Genomic DNA, 23,296 nt, shown 5'->3' with positions numbered 1-23,296 from the left:
GATCCTTTGTTTTCTTAAACTTAACAGAATGGGAATTTCTGTCCCAGAAAATGCAGGTCAATACTCATCTTTATTGTAGCATAAATTTATGTATGATGTAGTCAAAAGATAAACAAGTTGTATTTCAAGGAATACTCAGTTCATTATTTGAGGTACTTGTAGCATGGTTTGACTTGTAAACAATGGGCTGAGTAAAAAGTCTCTGAATTCAGGGAAGTTTAAAAAAAAATACACAACATATATATATTTTTTTCCCCCAAAAATATATGCAAAGATAGTTTTCAACATTCACCCCTGAAAAACCTTGTATTCCATATTTTTGCCTCTCCATCCCTTTGTTTTCCCCCTCCCTTAGAAGACAGAAAACAATTCAACATAGATTAAACATGTATTTTATTATGCTGCACAAGAAAAATCAGATCAAAAAGAAACAAAATGAGAAAAAAAAACAAGCAAACAAACAAAAAATATGAAAATACTATGTTGTGATCCATACTTGGTGCCCATAATCTTTCTCTGGATGTGGATGGCTCTCTCCATCACAAGTTTATTGGAATTGTCCTGAATCATTTCATTGTTGAAAAGAGTCAGGTCCATCAGAATTGATCATTGTATAATCTTACTGTTGCCATGTATAGTGTTCTCCTGGTTTAGTTCATGTAGATCTCTTCAGGCCTCTCTGAAATCATCCTGCTGGTTATTTATTTTTTTAAAATTAATTTTATAATTATAACATTTTTTTGACAGTACATATGCATGGGCAATTTTTTACAACATTATCCCTTGCACTCACTCCTGTTCCGAATTTTCCCCTCCTTTCCTCCACCCCCTCCCCTAGGTGGCAGGCATTCCCATACATATTAAATATGTTATAGTATATCCTAGGTACAATATATATGTGCAGAACCAAGGTTTTTTTGTTATTGTTGCAAAGGAAGAATTGGATTCAGAAGGTAAAAATAACCTGAGAAGAAAAACAAAAATGCAAACAGTTTACATTCATTTCCCATTGTTCCTTCTCTGGGTGTAGCTAATTCTGTCCATCATTGATCAATTGGATCTGAATTAGATCCTCACTTTTTTGAATATATCCACTTCCATCAGAATACATCCTCATACAGTATCCTTGTTGAAGTGTATAATGATCTCCTGGTTCTGCTCATTTCTCTCACTTAGCATCAGTTGATGTAAGTCTCTCCAAGCCTCTCTGTATTCATCCTGTTGGTCATTTCTTACAGAACAATAATATTCCATGACATTCATATGCCACAATTTACCTAATCATTCTCCAATTGATGTGCATCCATTCATTTTCCAGTTTCTAGCCACTACAAAAAGGGCTGCCACACAGCCCTTTCCCTTCTTTAGTATTTCTTTGGGATTATTTGCTGATCGTTTCTTACAGAACAATAATACTCCATAACATTCCTATACCATAACTTATTCAGCCATTCCCCAACTGATGGGCCTCCACTCAGTCTCCAGTTTCTTGCTACTATGAAAAGAGCTGCCACAAACATGTTTGCACATGGCGGTTCAAGGAACAGTTTTAAAGCAGTGATCTTGATTAAGGCAGATCTGGTGAAAGAAAGAGATCTCAGGCAAATAAGGATTATGCTAAATCCTTCTAAGAATTTAGCCAAGGAGTGTCTGTCTTTCTACAAGACAGCAGCACATTTAGCATGATGGAAGCCATATAACTTGGAGGCAGGGAGATCAAGACGTTGTTTTTGGAAGCCTAGCCAGTAAAGGCAGTGAAGTCAGAGAAGAAAGAGCAGATCGTAGAGACCTGAAGAAAAAAAGGATGTCGGCATTGAAGAGCAAGAGGCAAAACCCCCAGATTTCCTTGCCTAGATGTCTTAAAGAATGGCAGTGTCCCTAAACAAAAATAAGATCATTGAGAAGAGGAACCAGTTTGTGGAAAGATCATGTACTTAATTGTGGAGAAGTTGTGTGGCTATTTGGAAATCAAAGATCAAAATTCCAGATGAGAGGAGACTTGGAGAAGTAGGTTTGGAAGTCTTGGCTAGAAACTACAGTTGGACTCATGGGAGCTGCTAAGCTCAGTCAAGGAAAGAGCTTAGAATGTCAAGCCAGAGGACCAAAGGCAGCCCCTTAGAGTTCACCTACAGGAAGGAGGAGAGAACAAGAATTAGAAAAGCAAAAGGAAGGGTTGTTCAGAAGAGAATGGGGAAGCAGGGAGGAAAGGGAAGATGCTTCCTAAGTGGTTTTAGTTCTCTAGGGGAGTGGTAAGGATCTCCTGAGTGGCTGCATGAATAGGGTACCTCTGTAGTCCCTTAGATACGGAAGCAGCATAGCATAGTCCAGAGGAAAGATGGCTGACCTGAGAGTTGAGGATCTGATTCTAGCTTCCACTTTGTACCAGGGCAGGTGCCCTAATCCACTTGAGTCTTAGTCTGCTCAACTGTCAAATGGGGAGTAGGGCCAACTTGTAAGGGGCGTTCCTGCTCTAAATCCAATCCCAGGTCTCAGCTAGAAGATTGACTTTAGAACCACAGGAGAGATGTAAAGGAGCACTTTCCAAACGTCTTGTGTATCTTAAAGCAGCTTCTGCCCTACCCCAGCCTACCTTAGTCATGTCTAATAAGAATAATAAGATAGCTAACATTTCCATGGAGTCTGCTGGGGACTATGTACTTTACAGATAGCTCATTTGATCCCCTGAACAGTTCTGGGAAGTCAAGTATTGTTATCTGTAATACTGTGGAGTTTTCCCAGTCAACAGTGGACTGAAACTAGGCTGTGTGCTTGCTTCATGCTTTTTAGCATGATGTTTTCTTCCATGATGTCCGAAGCCTTCAGCCAACAGCAAAGCAGTCAGCTACTGCACTGGTGGTAAATTCTTCAATTTGAAGTCTATAAACTAATGCTAAAGTGGAGGGAGTATTGGTGCATGATTATGTAGATGAGATGCAACAAAGAATGGATTGATTATCTCTGCTGTTTGTGCTCATTTTAGACTAATAGTTAACACTAAGAAAATAGATGTGTTCCATCAGCTAACACCACACCATCCATATGTGCAGCCATTGGTTACAGCAAAAGGAAAGTCAGTCTGAAAGTTCTCCTCCCACACTTTCCCTTGTAGAGTCTCAGGTTGAGACCTCCTTGCTGTCTGCCTTTGAAACCTGGCCAGGAGCAGCACCATGCCAGGAATTGCCTTAGGAAGATTCTTATCTGGCAGGATAAGACACCAGACACTGAGGTCCTTTCGCAAACTAAACTGCCAAGTGTTCTAACTGCTGCAGAGAGCACACTCCATTGGGCTGGCCATTGTTCAAATGCCAAATGTATGCTTGCCCAAAACATTATTTTATGGAGAACTCACGGGGCTAGTGCTCACAAGAATGTCAGAAAAGGCGATACAAGGGCATGGTCAAAGCCTCTTTCAAGAACTTTAGAATTGATTGTATGATGTGGGAGACTGGCACAGGATCACCTGGCATGGCGAGCCCTCATTAGAGAAGGAGCCATGTTCTGTGAGCAAAGTAAAATGGAATTCATTCAGAAGAAACATGAGATGGGCAAAGTTAGAGTCCAACTTAAATGTTCATAGGACTGTTTGTGTCTGACCTGTGGCAGAGCATCCCGAACTTGTACTGCTCTGAACAGCTACAAGAGGTCGCACTGTAACTCGACTCTTAACTTCAATGATGTCAGGTCCTTTTCGAGAACGAAAGACAACCACCAACCAATCCCTATTTAATTATTGAAGAAACCAAATTGAGTGATTTGTCCAGTCACAGAGCTAGTATGTATTTGAGGTAAGATTTGAATTCAGATCTTCTGACTCCAGATCCAGCACTCTATCCACCATATTTACCCACTATTGCCTCTATTTGTAGCCTGCCCATAGAGCATGTTATTTCTAAAATAAGATTGCATTTCACAAAGTTTTCTGTTTGGCTTTTACTAAACATTTATAATATTTTAATTACTGTAGAGCATAATACAAACCTAGTTCATATAGCCCAAGGGCTTTTATTGTGAGGTCTCTTGGATGTGTTTTTTAAATACTTTGTTAAGTTTCATTATGGTTTCCTTAGTATTCTCATATGTTTTTACATTCACTTAGGAGCCTCATGCTGAGAAGGATGAATAGGCGTTCTCAGATTGCCAGAAGGGTGGCACATGGCCCACAGTTGTTTTGCCAATGGGGTTTGGGGGTCAGAGAACAGCAGGTGTAAGAGGCAGGTCAGTCAAACACTTGTTGACAGGAGTGTTTCATCTTCAAGCTGGCTCCAGTGTTGACACCACAGTTCCGTGTCCCTTCATTGGTTCTGGATGTATCTCAGACCACTGCTGGGAAGGGGGAGAATAACTGGCTCATTTCAGCATTTGAAGCTAGAGACCATGGGACTTGCCCACGACTAGTGCCAAAAGGTAGGGCTCAAACCCATGGCTCCTGACTCCAAGACCATCCTCCTATTTTCCCTGAACCCTCCTATTTCATGGGTGGTCGTGTGAGGAAAGTGCTTTTTACCCTTGGTTGGTTTCTTTGTGGAGGAGGCAGGAGGATAGGGAACATGTAGAAGGGGTGTAGAGCTTAGGAGATGAGGAAAATAGAGCAGCTAATAAAAGTACTAGTGGAAATAGTGGGAATGCAGACCCTTTCTTAGGTTCATCAGTTCAATCCCAAGGACTTCTTGGTGTGGTGAGTGAAGTTTTTTGAGGGAGTTTGGAGATAGAATATAAAAAGTAGGGAAGAGAAACTTGATAATTGATATGATATAATTATTAGGAGGCTGAGATAGAGACAGTGATGGTAGTAGGCTTTCAGTTGCTATCTTTTTTAATTTTAATTTTTGCTTTGTCAAAAGGAAAAAATTTAAAAACAGCAGCAGTTTTTACAGTTGACATCTGATAAATTTACATTTTGAAATCTCTTTTGCATTATTTTAGTTATTATTTTTTGTTCTACTCTCTTTAAGGTAAAATGCTTTATTTTCCTTTGAAGGTCTCAGGGCCAAAATATTTGAAGTGGGGTGAGGGCGGCTGATCTTTCCAGGCCTCCCACCAGGCTCTCCACCACCTTACTGGGACCAGCATATATAGGAAAGTACTATCATACATTGAGCTTGGGGAGCCCATAGATGTGAAGACACTAGCCCTCAAGAATTATGTCTTGAGATGGCTGGCTGCAGGTGGCAGACTTCTTGATTGTGTCATGGGCATAGTTGGAGTACTGAAGCGAATTCCATTTGGCTGTAGCCATCTTTAGTGCCCATTTGTTCTTTTCTTCTTGGGAACAAGGAGCCAAATGCTTTCATATTTGTCCTTTCACTTGCCCTATTCTATGAACATAGGGAGATAGAAGCATCTGCCTCTTTAATTGTTTAAAATTGTATTTTGTACATTAAACAGTTTGTTTAAAATTATATTTAATGGACATCACATATAAATCACATACAAAAACTACATGTACAATTACATATAAAATTTTTGACATTTTTTTTTCAATTTAGGGTTCCAAAATCTCCTCCCAACCATTGAGAAGGCAAGCAATAAGATATCGATTATTTATTTGCAATCATCATCTGCCTTTTTTTAAGGCAGTAAATTGGGTCAGAGGTATATCCCATACTAATAGGTGATTGATGGGCCCTCAAAATATTTAACTAATTCATAAAACAAGAAAGCCAAAACTTCCTTAATCAGGAGCATTTATTAAATATCTACTACTTGCCAGGCCCTATGGACAAAAAAAAAACAGGTACTGTCCTCAAAATGTTACTCAGCATTCTCCTATAGCAGGTGCCATCGCCTCTTAATTCCTTGTGTTTTGGAACTTTTAAGTGGTCTCAAAGAAAACCAACACAGAAGGACCAGGATGGAATGTATGGATTTCACTGCCTCAATCCTGTGGCCACATTATCACTCAATGATAATGAAGATCCAGATGGTCCAGCTCAGAAGTCAGTTCCTTTGCAAAGTTTTATTTATTTACATCAGACTTTGTGTGCCGGTAGCCTTTGAATGTGGCTAGAGTGCTGTATTCAAACTTTCAATGCCAGCGTCTTTGGCCATGAAGTAAAAGGGGCCAGACCTCTGGAGCAGTCTATCAGGACTGTCATATTCTATAATCTTCCCACTATCCAATACTATAATCCTGTAACCAAGACAGAAAGGAAGTGTTAAAGTATCAGGAGTTAAAAAGTAGTCAACCTTAAACTCTTTTTAGTTTAGTTTAGAGCCAAAGGCACATCCACAGCCCTTTCATTCGGGCTGATGAGTCTGCCTTCTCCCACCATCATCCCTTCCCAGCCTCCCCATTTCTAGACTATTTGATGGAAGAGCATCCCTTGCCATTTTTATGGTATGGTGATCTCTCCCCCTGGTTATTCTGCTAAGTGAAAGATTTCTCATCCATAGATTTTCTGTCTCTATTTTGGGACCGACATTCTCTGGGAGCTGTTCCCCTCCCATGTATGTTCTCCCACCTCACCCTATTGGTTCAGCAGCCAGACCCACCTGTCACAGTCCATAATGGTGTGGAGGCGGTGGGCAATGGTGATGACTGTGCAATTGGAGAACTCCTCTCGGATTGTGGTGTGGATTAGGTTATCTGTTTCCAGATCCACGGCAGCCGTGGCCTCGTCCATGATGAGAATCTTGGATTTCCGAAGCAGAGCACGACCCAGGCACAGAAGCTGCCTCTGCCCTACACTGCATCAGTACAAAAACCAAGAATGGCTCTCTTGTTTTGCATGCTGGGCTTTCCAACGCACTTCCAAATTGACAGATCCAAATTCCCAGCTAGGTTCTGATCAGTGCAAATAATGTCCCTGCAAAGTGGAGGGCTCATATGGCTCATATGTAAAACAGGGTAATTGGCTCTAACCCAATGGAAATGTGTGAATTTGAATAATGTTACCACTTAAGAAGAAATTAAATTTTTTGCACTAATTAGAACCTAACTATACTATTGCCCCTTCAAGCACCTGTGCAAGTAGTACAGAGAAAAAAATGATGGATATTTGGTACTAAGAATATTACGAAATGCTGTTACAACAAAAAGCATTATCCATTGTGATACTGACTCATATAATTTGTTAGTGACCTCAGTTTAAAATGTTTCACAGTTTCTGAATAATGTTAGCAAATTCCTTAATTTTTATGTGTAATTTTAGTCTCAAAACTACTGTCTCTTTAAAGAGCTGCCTTGACTTAGATATGGCCATATTTGATGAGTCTGACTTCCTGTTTGAAAAAGGTTTGTGAGGTGCAAACAAGCTTTATTTTATGAAGAGGCCATAAACATGGCAGAAACACCTGCTTAAACATCTGTGGAAAGAGGAATGAAGCAATTAAGGAATGTACTCATTGCTCTCCCCTGTTGATAGTAGGGGACATTAAAATAAGAGTACTAATAGATTGAGTTCTACATTATTATATAAAAGAAAAACCTTTCAATGGAGAGTCATGCAAGCTAACCCCACTTTTCTCCTCGGCAACCCCAGAGAAACTTAACAACTATTATCAAAAGCCCTACATGGCCCAACATGATTTTTCTAGTTAGTGGTATATCTATAAGACTGCTGGTAGGCCTAAAAGTGAGCATGGACTGGGAGCTCCTATTGTTCCTCCTAAGAAGGTTATTTAAAGGGTCAGCATCTTTGCCAGATCCCAAATTAAACAATGATCAAGGAAGGCTTTGGTGACATTTTAGTGTCAATAATGAAGGGCAAGGACCACTTTTATTAGTGCAAAAGCCAGAACAAGATTCACAGAACTGTTTGCAGATAATCCTTAGGGGACCTAAGTTCAGAAGACAAAGCCAAATGGAACAGAAACCATTATACCTTAGATTGTAGACCTCAAAGTCCCATATAAATAAAATTGGAATTTTAAAATTTCCCCAAAATCAGAGTAAGAAAGGGCCTGAAACTTTTACCTCTGGTACTGATAGGTGAATCCTTTTAAGAAAGGATTGACCTAGAGAATGAATGTGGTTAAAAAATCTTGAGCAGCATGGTATGGTAAAAGGCTGGCTGGACTGAATCCTCTTTCTAATCCTTTGCTCGCTGTGTGACCAAGGGGTTTAGCATCTAAACTCCAGCTTCCTCATTGAGACAGTGGTAATAACAATAGCTAATATTTAGATAGAACTTCAAATATAGTCTTATCTTCCATGACCCTCCCAACAATTCAAGATTCATGCTTTTATTATCCTCATTATGCAGATAAGGGAACCATCACTGAGAGCTGTTACATGACTTGCCCTGAGTTAAATAGCTAGTCTGTGTCTGGGGCCAGGATTCAAGCTCCAGAAGCTCTCTGTCCACTGGGGCATTTACCACTCCAGGCAGTCTCCTTTCCTCATGGGATGGTGAAGAAGGTATTTGGCAAAGCTTAAAGAGCTGCAATAATATAAATCAATATTCTGTAAACAAGGCCAATTTGATTTATACTTCATGAGAAAAATGATAGACAACTCCCAACCTGGGCAATAAAAGAAGCCAGGATTATGACCCCTCTGCCATGGACTATAATGTCTACAAAATACCTTGTTCTTAAGCCTAATTATGCTTTCAGAGTAAAATCCAAGGGGGGAAGATGGAAGGTCACAAAAAAGCACTGAAGTCCCCACATCCCCACCTCCAGCAAGAAGCCAGTCTAAACTCCCAGTGTAGGAGGGCACAAGGAATGTGAAGGAAGTTTATATGCCCTAGAAGACCTCAGACTCCTTGGGGAGAGAGAATGCCTGAGCATATATCAGTCTAAAATTTAACTAGGTGTGGCAAATGAAACTGCCCTAATCTCAAAGATAACTGCAGACTTTAAGACTAAATCGGAGCTTTCCAAAAGGGGCATTTAACCTGTTCCTGTGGTGGAGGGAATACTTGAATATGCTACCTTAGAAATGATCTTTGAGGAACTTATAGTTTCTCTCATGAAGTAAATTCATTTCCATTTTCCCCACCCCCTCCCTGTAACATTCTTGGAAGAATCAGACTCAGCATTATTTAAATGAAAGACAGGGAAGAGTTCAACCCTGCTACTAAGTAGGCACATCAAGAATTGGAATTTGAAAAAAAAAAAAAATTTAAAAAAGGAAAAATATTGGAAAAACAACAGATATGGAAAATAAATCCGGGAGAGATAATATAAAATGAGTGGCCTTTAAACTGTCCTGATATTCTAGAACCACAGAGTAAAATAGAAATTGAAAGAATCCATTGATCAGTTCCTGAAAGAGATCCCAAAAGGAAAACTCACAGGAATATTATAGCCAAATTTCTGAACTTCCAGGTCAAGGAGAAAATATTACAAGCATGCAGAAACAATTCAAGCCACAGTCAGTTTAACGCAAAATTTAGCAGCTTTTACAACACTAAAAGACCAGATAGCTTGGAATATTATATTCCAAAAAGCAATGGAGTTAGGATTACAACCAAGAATCATCTACCCAGCAAAACTGAGTCTAATCCTTCAGAGGAAAAACTGGATATTCAATGAAATACAGGATTTTCAAGCATTTGTGATGAAAAAATCAGAGCTGAATGGAAATTGATTTTCAAATATAGGACTCAGGAAAAGCATAAGGAAATAATCAGGAAAGTGATGTAAGGGACAGTTTATCTCTTTATAATCCTACATGGGAATATGATTCTTGTAACTCATTAGAACTTTCTTATTATGTCTGGTAGAAGTATACATAGACAGAGGGCATAGGTGGAAGTTGAATATGAAGGGATAATATCTAAAAAAATGAAATTAAGGGGTGAAGAATGGACTGGGAGAAGGAGAAAGGGAGAAGTAGAATGGTGTAAATTATCTGCTATAGGCAAGAAAAAACTTTTACAGTGGAGGGGAAGAGGGGGAAGAGAGGAGGACTGAGTGAATCTCACTCTCATCAGAATTGGCTCAAAGAAGAAATAAAATATATACTCAATGTGGGTATAGAAATTTATCTGATCTTGCAGGAAATAGGAGGAGAATAGGATATGGGAAGGGGGAGTATGATAGAATAGAGGGCATATTGAGGAAGGGAGTAATCAGTAGCAAAATAATTTTGAGAAGGGACAGGATTGAAGGAGACAGAAAATAGAATAAATGGAGGACATATAGCTAGTAATCGTAATTGTAAAAAGAATTGAGTCAAGTTTTTTGATAAGGCTTCATTTCTCAACATAAAGGGAACTAAGTCAAATTTATTAAAAATAAGAGCCATGCCTCAATTGATAAATGATCAAAAGATATGATCTGTGCCCAAAGGACTATAAAATCATGCAAATCCTTTGATTTAACAATACCACTCCTAGGCATAAATCCCCAAAAAAGATTTTAAAAGGGGGGGGAAAGAATCTATATGTACAGAAATAGAATTTTCAGAGCAAAAAATTTGAAATTGAGGGGATGCCCATCAATTAGGGAATTGTTGAACAAATTATATGTGATTATGAAGGAATATTATTGTCTGTGGGAAATGAAGAGCAGAATACTCTCAAAACACCTGGAAAATCCATGAACTCAAGCAAAGTGAAATGTATTGTGTACAAAATAATAGCAATGTTCTTAGATGGTCAGATGTAAATGACTTTGCTATTCTTAGCAATATAATGATTCACAACTGTTCTGAAGGTCTTATGGTGAAAAAATCCTGTCCATTCCCAGAGAAAGAACTGTATATAGATTGAAGCATATATATATATATATATATATATATATGTATGTATGTATATAGTTTTTCTTTCACAACATGCCTTTTATGGAAATGTTTTGAATAATTTCACATGTGCTTTCTTAAAGGGGGCTGGGGTGGAGATAAGGGAGAAAATGTGGAACTCAAAAGTGTTTTTTAATTAAAAATTTTTTTTAATTATTTTTTTAAGTTTTAAAAACAAATGTAAGAAAAATGTTTTAAATGTAACTGGGGGATTTTTTTTTTTAATTTCTAATTAGCATTTAAGTTAGGAAGCCTAAATTTCAACATATTTACTGTTCTGGGTGCCATTTTTTCTTTTGGTATGATTTTCCAATAAGTAACTCAACAGAGAGAATTCTGCAGGCTGCTAGGAAAGAATTCTTATACCATCTTATGCTCCATCTGAAACTACACCAGCCTCAGTCATGACATCAGATGGCCCCAACAAGGTCCCTGCCAGAAGCTGGAGCAGATAAGTGAAATCCTGCTCTTCTGCCAGCAAGAAGACAATGCACTGGCAGAAACAGATCTCAGAGATCCACTCTTGTCACTGATAGTTTTAGTCTGAGATGTCTCAGGGGACTTGGCCAGATTCAGGTGAGTCAGACCCGCTGGTTGTGAGCCTCCCTCCGTGAGCATCCTTAGTAAAGTATCTTAAAATCCTCGGCTTGGGGAAGGCCATCCTAGGCCGCTGGGTGCGGAGATGGAAGGCTCGTCAGCTCCTCCCCCTAACGGGCCTCATCTTTCCTACCCGACCTGCTGGGAAAAGCTGCTTTTGTTCAGGTCGCTCTTTTTAATCCTCGTTTATGGGAAGAGATGATGCTATAAACAGGACACCTGGCTTCGGGGCTGGCTCCGTTCCCCTCCCAGCAACAAGCGGGTCTGGCAGGGAGTGAGAGGGAAGGAAAAAGTCGCTTCCCCTTTGGGGCTGATGGCCGCCTTGAGAGGAAGCTGGTCCGAGGTGGGGGACTCACCTGAAGTTGTCCCCAGCCTCGCTCACTTCATAGCCCAGACCCTGCGGCAGGCCTTCCACGTAGGACTTCAGGTGAGCCAGCTCCAGCGCCTTCCAGACCTCTTCATCCGAGTACTTGTTGAAAGGATCCAGATTCATCCTCAGGCTTCCGGAGAACAGGATGGGGTCCTGCAGAAAGCAAGGGGCAATTAGAGGAGTCAGTGCAGGCTGGCAGGCAGTGCCCAGATTGGCACGAAATCTCGGGCACTTCAGAAAGGGGGGGGTCCCAGAGAGGACAGGCGCGGAGAACTGCATTCGCGAGCTAAGTCCCCTATTTCATCCGCTAAAGCCGGTGGTCTCTCCCAAGGGGAAGCAGAGGCAGGAGAGCTGAAAAGGTTTGTTTCGTGTGTTTTGTACCTCTGGGGCCCAGCCCTGACAGAGTCAGTCCTTCGTTAAGACGGCCAACTTTTTAACCAAATTTAGGCTGATGTTTATAGGATTGAGGCCAGAAAACAGAATATTCAAAGCTATAAGGGAAGGAAATGAGCATTTACTACTATGTGCTAAGCGCTTTTACAAATGCCTCATGTTACTATTACTCCCATTGAACAGATGAGGAAACTGACGCGTTACAAGACTTGAGAGCCTCAGGTGTCCAGAGGCCCCATTTGGGTCTCCCTGACTCCAGCTTAGTAGATGCTTATTCATTGTTTGGTTGTTGGGATATTCTGTTTGGAGAAAACAGATTTAGTGGGGATCCTGGGAAACGCTGGACTTAAAGAGTCTGGGAGTTAGAATCCTGCCTAGGCAGGGATGACCCCAAGTAGAGGGCCCATTGTTCAGATATAGAGTTACACTAGATAAGCAATTCTCAAAGTGTTATCTGCAAATCCCAAGGCCCAGACTCTTTCAGTATACTACTGAGATGTAATTTTCCTTTTAAAATCCAGACTCCTTTTTCAAACTACATATTTGTTTGAGGCCAAATTTTCTTCAAATACTTCAACCGAAACAACATAATGCAATGTATGGAATGTGTAGTCTTCTATGAAGACAGCCGTTAAAGAGATTCACAATATGTAAAGCAATGTCATTCACTAATTTTTTTTTTGGAAAAATTATTTTTCATTAAAATGTTTTTATATTAATAAGTCATTTTTGATGAATAAATCATATTTTAAAATTTTATCAGTTTTAATTTCAATTATGGCAAATATCAGTAGTTGAAATGCACATAGACAAATGTTTATTGGAATCTTCATAAAATGTTGAGATTCTCAGATCAAAAAGTTTGAAAAATACTGGATTAGATTCCTTCTGAGATCTCTTCCAATTATGAGATTATGTGGTTTCCTGACATACCTCTCCTTTATCAAGTGGAGAAAATATTCCTAGTGTGGGCCATGGAAAAGGGCAAGAATACTAATACTAAGATTTCAAAATCCCTTGCAAATGCTACAAAAGAGCTAAAGAAATGCTGATTAATAATGGTAGTAAAGTGTTTAGTTACTGCCACCTACTGGTTGTTTACTAAATCTTAACTTTTGTTTTTGTTTTTTGCTGCTACTCTTAAAAAAAGTTATAGAGTTTAAGAAGGTGATAGATTAATGATGTATACGGTTTACAAAGTACTTTGCATTCCAAGATTCCAAGGAAATGATTCAAAAATAAGAATAAGAGCCACTCCAAAATAACATCATAGAAACAACCTTGAAAGACTTGAGTTCTGAATAACAATTACTAGTCATGATTCCAGGCCAGTGATGAAGGATGCTACACACTTCCTGACAAAGAACGATTGGTTAAATGGGATGGAAGAGGTAAAGAAGTAAGGAGGGAAGGGGAGAAGCTGAAGATGCTGCTCTGGAAACACCAGCCACTGTGTTCTGGGTACCTTGCTGAGCACTGGGAATACAAAGAAAAGCAAACTAAACTAAACTAAAAAGTCAGTGTCTGTCCCCCAGGGGCATACATCTTCTCGACCACACAAGGATGATTTGTTCACTGGTTTAGAAAGCTGGGATCTGATCGTAATAGCCAAGCTTTCCAGATTTTCCACAAAGCAGAGATGAGTGCTTCAGACATAATTGGCAGCTCGGGAGACTCCTTGTCCTGCTCCTTGCTAACAATCTGCCAGAGATGAGGACTTGGAAGACTGGGAGCCCCAGGAGATGATCAGATCATCTCCACTAATGAAAACATCCTTTCATCTGCACTAGGGATCAGGGAAAGAAGTAAGGATTTGACAAAAGTCCTGTGGACCTCCCAAAGGTAGCTAAAGGAGAGAGGGATGAGAGGAAGGCTTCCACAACTCACCTGAGGGATGATGGTCAATTTGTTTCGGAGATCATGGAGCCCAATGGAGGCAATATCTAGTCCATCAATTGTGAGCTGGCCTCCTGCAGCTTCTAAGATCCTGAAGAGGCAGCTGGTAAGGGAAGACTTCCCAGCCCCTGTCCTGCCCACTACACCAACCTGTAAAAGAGAATCTTTCTTTGAGTTTATACTTAAGAAGAAATTTTATTTGCCTGTGGCCCCCATGCTATCATGAGAGAAGCAGTTCCTGGCCCTTTGCAAAGTTCTTCCCTGAGTTCCTCACCTTTGACCAAGCCTAAGCCAAGGGCTCTACTAAATCATCCCCAAAGAAATGGTTCCTTTCTCTCCACAGGACAGGGCGCCTCACCTCCCTGTTTCCTGCACCAAAGGATTCTCTTCTTAAAATTGTCCTTGGGACCTCATTGATAGTATAGTTTCCAGAAAAATATTTTAACCTAGGACAGGTAGTTCCTTCAGGTTTGGGGAAAAAAGTAGTATATCACACCCTAGTTATTTCTCCAGTTACTCTCCTCCTTATGGCTTCCCTTTCTGCCTGGTAGGGAAGCAGGACAACAAATCAAGAAGCCATGGGTTGAGACAGGGAGGAGGTGCAGTGAATAGAATACAGGGAATTCAAATCCTATCTCAGATACTTGCACTTAACCCCAATTATTTTCCCCCCAAAAAGAAAGAAACCACGGGAAGAACTCTTGGAAATTGGGAGAGGAAGTGGAGAAAGGCCCAGGTCTTTTTGAAGTTCTGCAGTCTGTCTGTGGGAGCAGGCTTCTTTTTGTCCTTGAGGACAGGCAGAACAATCTCTAACTTCAGCCCCCCAAGGAAGGGGTCCCTAAACCTCTTTCTGGTTATTAAGCAAACTCTGATCTTTTTTCCAGACAGCCCCCACCTTAGCGCTGCTATTATTACCTTCTCGGCACTCTCAATGTGGCAGGTTATCCCGTGCAATGTCAGTTCCAGCTCAGGGCGATAGCGCACTTGGTAATTAGAGAAATGGATCTCCCCTTTGCTGGGCCAGTCATCTGGGGGTCTCTTCTCTGTTATCCAGGGGGCCTGAGCAAAAATCCAATTATAGAAGTCTCAGCACCAACTTAAAAAATTGTTATTAATATCTTCTGTTTTTACATCACCTTTATTTCCAAATATATCCTTCCCCCTTCCCCTCACCAGTGAACCATCCCTTATGATAAAAGGAAGAGGAGGAAAAAAAAGTCAGCAAAATTAACTCACATCCCACCAGATTCTGACAACCTATATAACATTCACACCTGCAATCTCCCATCTCCTTAAGAACCTCTTCTAAAAGGAGCATACTGAATTGAAAAATCTGCTCTGTAAGGATCTGGGTTCAACTACCAGCTCTGCTAGGTGGTTCCTGGATGAACTTCAGTATCCCCCTTTCTGAGTTTCAGTTTCTTCATCTCAAAGTCAAAGATGATTCATAAATTCCTTTATATTTCCAAATTCTACATTTCTCTGTCTCCCCTGAATTGAAACTCCTATATAATTTTTATCACTTGACAGATTTCTCCGACTTGGATCTGTTTGGGAGAATGGCAGACAACCATAACCCAGAATTCTAGCTTCTCAAACCAGGATGTTGAGTCTCCTTGCCCATTGACATGGCTTGGACTGGATTCATGATTGTCCCACTCTCTTGTCAACTCCAGCTCAACCACTAAAGCCTAGGAAACTGTCAGTCTTCATCACAAAGCTCCACTTGATGAATCCCATTATAAAAATTCCCAATCTCCCTTTTAAATCCAATTCATTAATGATTCACATGAGGGTGATGTCATTTGTCCTTTTTGAGAATGAAGGACCAGTAATAAAGGAGCCACAAATCTAATTTCTATTCCCAAGTTGAAAAAGTCAAACTCCTTAAATGTCTTGAAAAAAAAAATACCTGGGAAAACCTTTTCCCCCAGAACAATTTTATGTGAAATTTAGAGGGGAATTTGAACAGTTTTGGTTTCATTATAAGTCAACCAACCAATTTGAGACAATACTGACTTAAGAAAATATTGATGACTTTTGGTTTTACATTATCTACATTTCTGAATGTATTCCTCCCTCTTCTAAGTGGACTACGGATTCAATAATGCCTTCTATTAATTGCTTTTAAGGAAAGAAAAGATCTACATGGAAATAGCCAAGAACAATAAAGTACAAAGTAAGAGTTGAGAGAGGAATATTCCACATGGGAGGAAATTGTCAGAGAAGGCTTCCTGGAGAAAAGGAGACTTGAACTCATCATTGGAAGATGGAACATTTAGCAGACAGCATTTTGGGTCTCTGGATTAGAATTAACATACCGGAATGTCCCTCCCTCCCCATTTCTTCCATGGTTCTTTCACTTAAAAGATTCCTTATAACTCAAATCTAAAAACTTAATGTAGTAGCAGCCTCCACCCAGAGAACCAAACTTTCTAACAATTTTTTTTTTTTAAGTTTGGGGGTGGAGGAGAAGGAAGAGCAGCAAAACTAACTCACATATCAACCAATTTTGACAATGTTTGCTGTGTCCCATCCCTATAGTCCCTACTGGTATAAAAAAGGGAGGATGGTACGATTTTCTATCTTTTCATTGGGGGCAAGCTTAAGAGGGATCATTATCCAGCATTCAGCTTCTATTTTTATAGTTGTCAACCATATTGTTTTAATAATCCTAAAATTCAAATATTCTAACCTGTTTTCACAGGAGGCAAGGAATTTGAGAACTAACAGGAAAGAGAGGTGAAAGGGAGGGAGAGGAATTTGGAGCACAGAGTTTTGCAAGGGTGAATGTTGAAGGCTATCTTTGCATGTGTTTTTTCCCCCATTTTTTAAAATTAAAGCTTTTTATTTTCAAAATATATGCAGAGATAATTTTTCAACATTCACCCTTGCAAAACCTTGTGTTACAAAATTTTCCTCCTTCCCTCCCCACTTCCTCCCCTACATGGCAAGTAATCCAATATATGCTAAACATTTGCATGTGTTTTGAAAATAAAAGCTGTTATTAATGAAATAAAATAAAATTATTGATGACAAAAAAAGAGAGATGATGGGAAAATAAAGATGGAAAGAGGTAGTAGAAAAGCAAAAATCTATAAAGGACAAAGTCTATGTAAGCCTTTTCTCTCTAATTGTTTCTTACCTCATTTTTTACTTTGATGTACTCATTGATGCGCTCAACAGCCACAATATTGGTTTCCAGTTCAGAAGTCATCCTCACCAGCCAGTTCAGAGTTTGTGTAATCTGCACCAAGACCAGAAGATAAGAAGATGGCCTCTGACCCAAAAACTTGCTCCATCGGCCTTATCAACAAGCATATATTTGTTGTTTTCTGTGCTTACTACTATGCTAAGTAAAGTGAAAAACACAATCAATATCTAGATGAAGCAGTTCCCAGTTCAAGGAACCCAGGATGACACAGCATTACTGACTGAAAGAGAAGAAGGAATTTCAGAAATGTTGCTATTCATGTCCATGAGGAGTGTGTTGAGAATGCTCAAAGAAAGCTTCTTAGAGAAAGTCTGAAGGATAGATTCACAAGATTAAAGACTTAGCGGATGAAAATGTTCTTCTCTACCTCCTCCTAGTTGCTCTCCTTCACCAGGGTAAGGGCAAACATTTGAGCCTAAAAGCCATAGGGAACATTGGAAAGCTATTTGGATGGGCAATCAGGAAAGCTGAATTGTAGCCACATTTCTGCCACCAATTACTCTTGTAATTTTAAGCAATTCACTAACTGACTACAGGCACTTCCAGGAAGTCTGACTAGAACAATTCCTAAGTCCAGCTCTCCCAGGCTTTGTTTCTAAGGGTCTATATATAACAAGAGCACTCCTATATGTTGCCTTTATCTGCTTCACAGGTGATACAGTCAATAGGGTTGGACTTGGAGGCAAGAGAATGTAAATTAAAAACCTGATTCAGATTCTTACTAATCTGGGTCCCTGAGGAAGTCACTTAGTCTATCTAAGCCCCATTTGCAAAATTAAAATTAATAATAACCTCTATATTATAGGATTGTTATAAGAATCATGGGACAACATGTAAAATGCTTTGCAAATTTTAAAATACTATATTTTTAGTATATTTAATTTATATATTTATGAATGTATGTATATTTATTTAAATATTTAATATATTTACATAATATGTATTGCTTAAATGTATTATGTATTACTTAAATATTAATAGATTATTGTTGTTATTATAATTAACACTATTACGGTTATGTTGGATCTATCCCAAGATCCTTGCTGTTTTCACAAGGATATTGCTGGGTCACCTTGATGTCAAGTGGCAATATAATAGTATATAAAAAGGATGACCCCAGAGGTGTTTTCTGTCAGTTAGTGGAATGCCACGGGATACCATGATTTTAGTTATTAGAATATAATCTCCCTGGGGGCAAGGACTCATTTTTCCCATACACCTTTGTACTGTATGTTGGACAGCACAGGATCTCAATAGTAATTGAATGAATGCTATAGAAATAGTAAGGAGTAATTAACAGTATTTAGCACAGTGCCTGGCATGTTTAAAATGTTTTTGATTAATTAATTGATGGATTAATAATGCAAATAGCCATAACTGGGATGGATATAGCACTGTAAGGTTTAGAAAGTAATTTGCACGTATTTTGTTTGATCCCGAGCACCTGAGAGGCAGGTGCTCCTATTATTCTATTTTATAAAGAGAAAACTATGAGAAAGAGAGTAACCCAGAGCCAGGGGTCACACTCAAGCCTTCCTGACTCCTAGCTCTTTAGCCACTGGCCGGGAGGTGTGAATGTGACTAGGGACGGGCTGTAGACAGGGAGTTCTGGACCCTTCCTCTGGATCTACCTCTAGGTCTCTGCCAAGGATGCTGACAGCCAGCCCCGGGCATGGACTCGGTAGAGCCCTGGCTGCAAAGCCACAGGTGGTGGTGGCTGCTCACACCCTGAAACTTCAGACTCACATTGAGCGCGTTGGACAGCACCAGGCCCACGGAATCCCCTTTCAAGTCTTTTCTGTAAATGACGCCCAGCAAGGCGGAAAAGAACACCACCAGGTTCCCGACCAGCTCCAGTCGAATCGCCAGCCACCTGTGGGGAAACAGGACCGAGAGGGAAGGGCTGTGGGATGCACCCCACCCTGAGGCAGCTTCAAAGAGCAGAGTTTGGGGCTGCTTAGGAGGAAGATACAGGAGACGCTCCTGGGTCTCTAAAACATTGTGTGTAAATGGAAGTTGTGTAAAGTGAACCTGACTGCAAAGAAATCAAACATTGGAAAAGGAGTCCTGTAGTGGGGACAGGAGATCACAGATGACTAATAAAAAGCATCTATTACATGCTTACTGTATGCCAAGCACTGTGCTAATTACCAGGGATACAAATGCACCAGAGAGACATTTAGCCACCAAATAAACGAATGAAAGAAATAAAATCAATCTGATTTTAAAGAAGGGAAAGAGAATGTTGTTTAAAGTCCTTTAATACAACATTCACTTCCTAATTGGTCTGTTCTGTAAAGCTGTGCTTATTTGACAAATTATTGTTCACTTAAATCAAAGCACCCTGTAATTCCTGTGGGGTTTGGTTTGATTTCCTGTTTGATTGTGTCATTTACAACCGGACTTCAAACCCCATACATTGAAGTATCTTCTTGGCCCTAAGTACTCATTGCTTCCCTTTACAATAAAGTTCCTGACTTCTTGGTGTTCCCCACCTTCACCCCCTCTTACTGCCTGTACCTCCAAAAACAAATAACCCAAGGAGCTCCAACCTGCCTCCTTACCTATCTTCAACTCCCCACTAAATCCTTAAAAAGATCGCTGGGACACCTCAACCCTAATCAGGTCTTCAAGTTCAGCAGGTGTCTTACCTAGAATAGGCCCTCTCATTCAAAAGATATGAGCCCTCTAGGTTTTTATAGGAATATTCTGTCCTCTCTACTCTCCTTCCGCTCCACTCCTGAATACAAAATAATTTTCCTACATCAAATGGATAAATCTACTTTTATTCAAGGGGGAAGCAGACAGATAAAAAAAAACCCACAATATACAACAATGTATTACATACCAGGAACATATTTTTGTTAAAGCAATTTGGGTTTTTATAAACCTTATTTTTGTTTATAATTTTTATTTCCACATCACCTTTATTTCAAACTATATGCCTTTTCCCTAGCAAGTCCTCCCTTATAACAAAGATTAAAAAAGAAAAAAATATATAACAAAGCCAGTGAGTGAATACATTGGTCATATCTGGCGATATATGTAATATAGTTGACCCATAGTCCCTTACCTCTGTGAAGAGAGGAGGAAGGTACATTTTTCTCATTTCTTATTTTTAAAAATATATTAAAATATATAAATTATATTTAAATATTACATTAAAAATAATCAATAACAACTACTGATTCCACCATGTCGATCTGTAATCAGTACCAAGCTTAAAGAATTCAAAAGCATGATTCCAGACTAGATATGCTCCTCACCTATTGGAAATGATCCAGGAAAAGACGCATTTCTTGTTGGTATCGATTAAGTTTTCGTTGTGCTTCTGAAAACGCTGCTGATGCTCAAAGGCCCTGATTATAGACAAACCCGAGACCGTTTCACTGAAGTGGGAGTATATTGGAGACTTGGTGACCGAGTCCAGACGTCTCAGCTGGCGGGAGGTGGCCACGTAGAATCTCTGGAAGCATAAAGCCAGTTGCAGAATAAAGGGGGCACAGGTAGCAGAAAGTCAAGTCATGTCCCTCCTCCTGGTTCTGGTGGTACTGTGGTCAGTGTGTGCCAGGTTGGAGCCTCCATGTTATAATCAGAGAAGTGGGGGGAGGAGAGGAAAGCAAGGAAATATGAGAAAAGTGGGGGTGGCATGTCCATATACATGTGCAGAGTAAGGGATGATGACATTAGCCTAGAAGTGATTACATGTTGGAGTCCAGCTTGATGCCCACTTTTAGGATGGCACAGGCCACAGAAAGAGGTCTACCTTCTCTGCAGGAATGCTAGCAGTTCCTTCACTACAGAGAAAGCTTGTACTCTATCCACGACACAATCTCTCTAGTAATCTGTAATGTGATAGCTGGACAGAATCATTTTGATTCTATTCCACTTCTATTTCCTGATACAGTCTTGCTTTTCTCAACAATGGTGAAGTCCAGGATGGATGCTGAACACCTTGGTCACAGGGGCCTTCTAGTCTCAGCTTCTTGATATGAATATTCTAATGAAAAGGGAAAGGAGCTGAAGAAGAGTGAAGGGCAAGCAGAAGAGCAGCCCCTCTGGAGGAGCCTTTAGAAAACTGAGAGAAGGTGTGACTGGCTTCGAGCCTCAGCAGTAAGTGGGAAGTCTCTACCTGTACTAAGATATAAACGATGGCCAAAGGGACGATGATGATGATGAAAACTGGGGTAACTGCACTGATCATGACAAGGGTACTGATGATGCTCAAGAAGCAAATGATCCAACTTCGGAGGGATGTAGGTATGGTGTCATCCACTGTAGAAATGTCCTGGGCAATATGGAGTGAAGAAATAATGATGAGATATTATTCCTCAGGGCCTTTCCCACCCACCCCCTCACTCTTTTTAAAAAAAAAGATTTTCTATTTCTGCTTTTGCTTTCATCTCTTTTTAGAGAAAGTGATGTCTTTATCCTTCCATCCATTCTTTTTACTCTTTATTCATGACAATCATTTCCTCTCCCCGCCTTTTACAATGGAAGGTAAGCATATAAATAAATCATGAGTGCTCATGCTATTGGCTTTCTCAGTTCTGGAAAGGCTTTTCCAAAACTCTCCCCCAGAAAAGAGCAGTTTAATTTTCTTTCATTAGATGGTGGCAAATGCTAGTAGGCAAATGATTTCCTCCACCAAGGTTACTGATGATTTTTTGTTGTCATATTTTTTTAGAGTCAATTAAATTTAAATGACTTGTCCAGAGTCACAGAGTTAATAAGTGCCTGAGGTTGGATTTGAACTCAGGTCCTCCTGACTCCAGATACCATCTGGCTGCCCCACAATGATCTTTTAAATATTAAATTCAAAGGCCTTTTCTTATTCCTCAGACTCCTTCATCTATCTGTTTTTGACTTAGCCAGCCACCTGGTTACAGTTCCCTCAATGGCACTCTATTCCCCTACCTCTTTGACCAATTCTTGTGAATCCCTTTTGCTGGTTTCTCATACTATTCCTGCCTGTTGGTGCCTCTCAAGGTTCAATCTTGGGCCCATTTCTCTTATAGGAGGAGAGATAATAGAACTGCAAGGGTCTTTAGAAGTCATTCCAATCTTACTAATTTTTACAGATGAGGAAACTTAGACCCAAAGGGGTCACAAAAGTAATAAGTGGCAGAGCCAGGAATCAAATCAAAGTTTTTTTGCAGTCTTTCAATTGTGCCAAGATCCTCTAATAAATCTTCATAGTTGGTGGTCTCATAAGCCTACTCTATTTAGAAACTTTTCGGGCTGTATTGAGATCATAATTATCCAGCCAGTTTTGAAATATTTTAATCCCTTAATTTTCAGCACCTATATCCAACTAATTATCAAATTCTGTTGACTCTACCAGAACACCTCTCATATTCCTCCCCCTTTCTCCACTCACATAGCTCCTGCATTATATCAGGTGCTCCCCAGCCCTCATCTGGACTACTTTCATAGCCTCTGATTGGTCTCTCAGCCTTCAATTTCTCCCTTCTCCAATCCATTTTCCATTGAGTTTCTAAAATGATCTTTGAGAAGCAATTTTGACTATGCTACTTTTTTGTTCAAAATCTGGTTTTCTAATTCACCTAGGATAAAATACACTTCCTCAACTGTACTTTTTAAAGGCCCTCTGCCATTAGATTCCAGCCAACCTTTCCAGACTTTATTTTATATATATATTTTATTTTATTTTATATTACTCTATTTTGCATACAGGGTTTCAGCCAAATTGGACCCATTCAACATTGCATAAGCCACTTGAGATATTTGTACAAACTTTTCCTATGTCAGGAATACTCTTCTCTCTCCTTTGTCTTTTAAAATCATTATCTTCCTTTAAGCTTTCTTCACCCTTCCACAAAGGGTGAGACTAATCCATTCAACTATTTATTATTCCTCAGAGTAGTCTGAATTGATTTAGCTGTATATATGTTGTATGCCCTAGACCACATTCTGATATAAATTGTTAAAGGAATTGACAGACTTCTTTTCTTTTTCTTCCTTCCTCCCTTTCTTCTTTCCTTCCATCCTTCTCTTTCTTCCATCTTTCCTTTCCTCCTTCCATAATTTCTCTTTTTCTTCCTTCCTTCCTTCCTTCCTTCCTTCCTTCCTTCCTTCCTTCCTTCCTTCCTTCCTTCCTTCCTTCCTTCCTTCC

General features: G+C 39.8%; 1 protein-coding gene across 1 annotated transcript in view; it reads right to left on the bottom strand.

The window, feature by feature from the left end:
* Nucleotides 1-5,667: 5,667 nt before the first annotated feature.
* Nucleotides 5,668-23,296, bottom strand: part of ABCC2 (ATP binding cassette subfamily C member 2) — a 71,607-nt gene continuing 53,978 nt past the window's right edge. The window contains exons 24-32 of the mRNA XM_074296058.1: nucleotides 21,293-21,448; nucleotides 20,427-20,626; nucleotides 18,907-19,033; nucleotides 17,092-17,193; nucleotides 14,862-15,005; nucleotides 13,938-14,096; nucleotides 11,644-11,810; nucleotides 6,493-6,687; nucleotides 5,668-6,130 (exon numbers count right to left, since the gene is read on the bottom strand). Of these exons, the coding sequence (XP_074152159.1) occupies nucleotides 6,004-6,130; nucleotides 6,493-6,687; nucleotides 11,644-11,810; nucleotides 13,938-14,096; nucleotides 14,862-15,005; nucleotides 17,092-17,193; nucleotides 18,907-19,033; nucleotides 20,427-20,626; nucleotides 21,293-21,448 (1,377 nt within the window). The 3' untranslated portion in view covers nucleotides 5,668-6,003. The remainder of the gene's footprint in view (nucleotides 6,131-6,492; nucleotides 6,688-11,643; nucleotides 11,811-13,937; nucleotides 14,097-14,861; nucleotides 15,006-17,091; nucleotides 17,194-18,906; nucleotides 19,034-20,426; nucleotides 20,627-21,292; nucleotides 21,449-23,296) is intronic.

The sequence above is a fragment of the Sminthopsis crassicaudata genome, chromosome 2 (genome assembly GCF_048593235.1).
Source record: "Sminthopsis crassicaudata isolate SCR6 chromosome 2, ASM4859323v1, whole genome shotgun sequence".
NCBI classification, from domain to species: domain Eukaryota; kingdom Metazoa; phylum Chordata; class Mammalia; order Dasyuromorphia; family Dasyuridae; genus Sminthopsis; species Sminthopsis crassicaudata.
The sequence above is the reverse complement of the archived record's forward strand: the minus strand, read 5'-3'. Positions and strand labels throughout refer to the sequence as shown.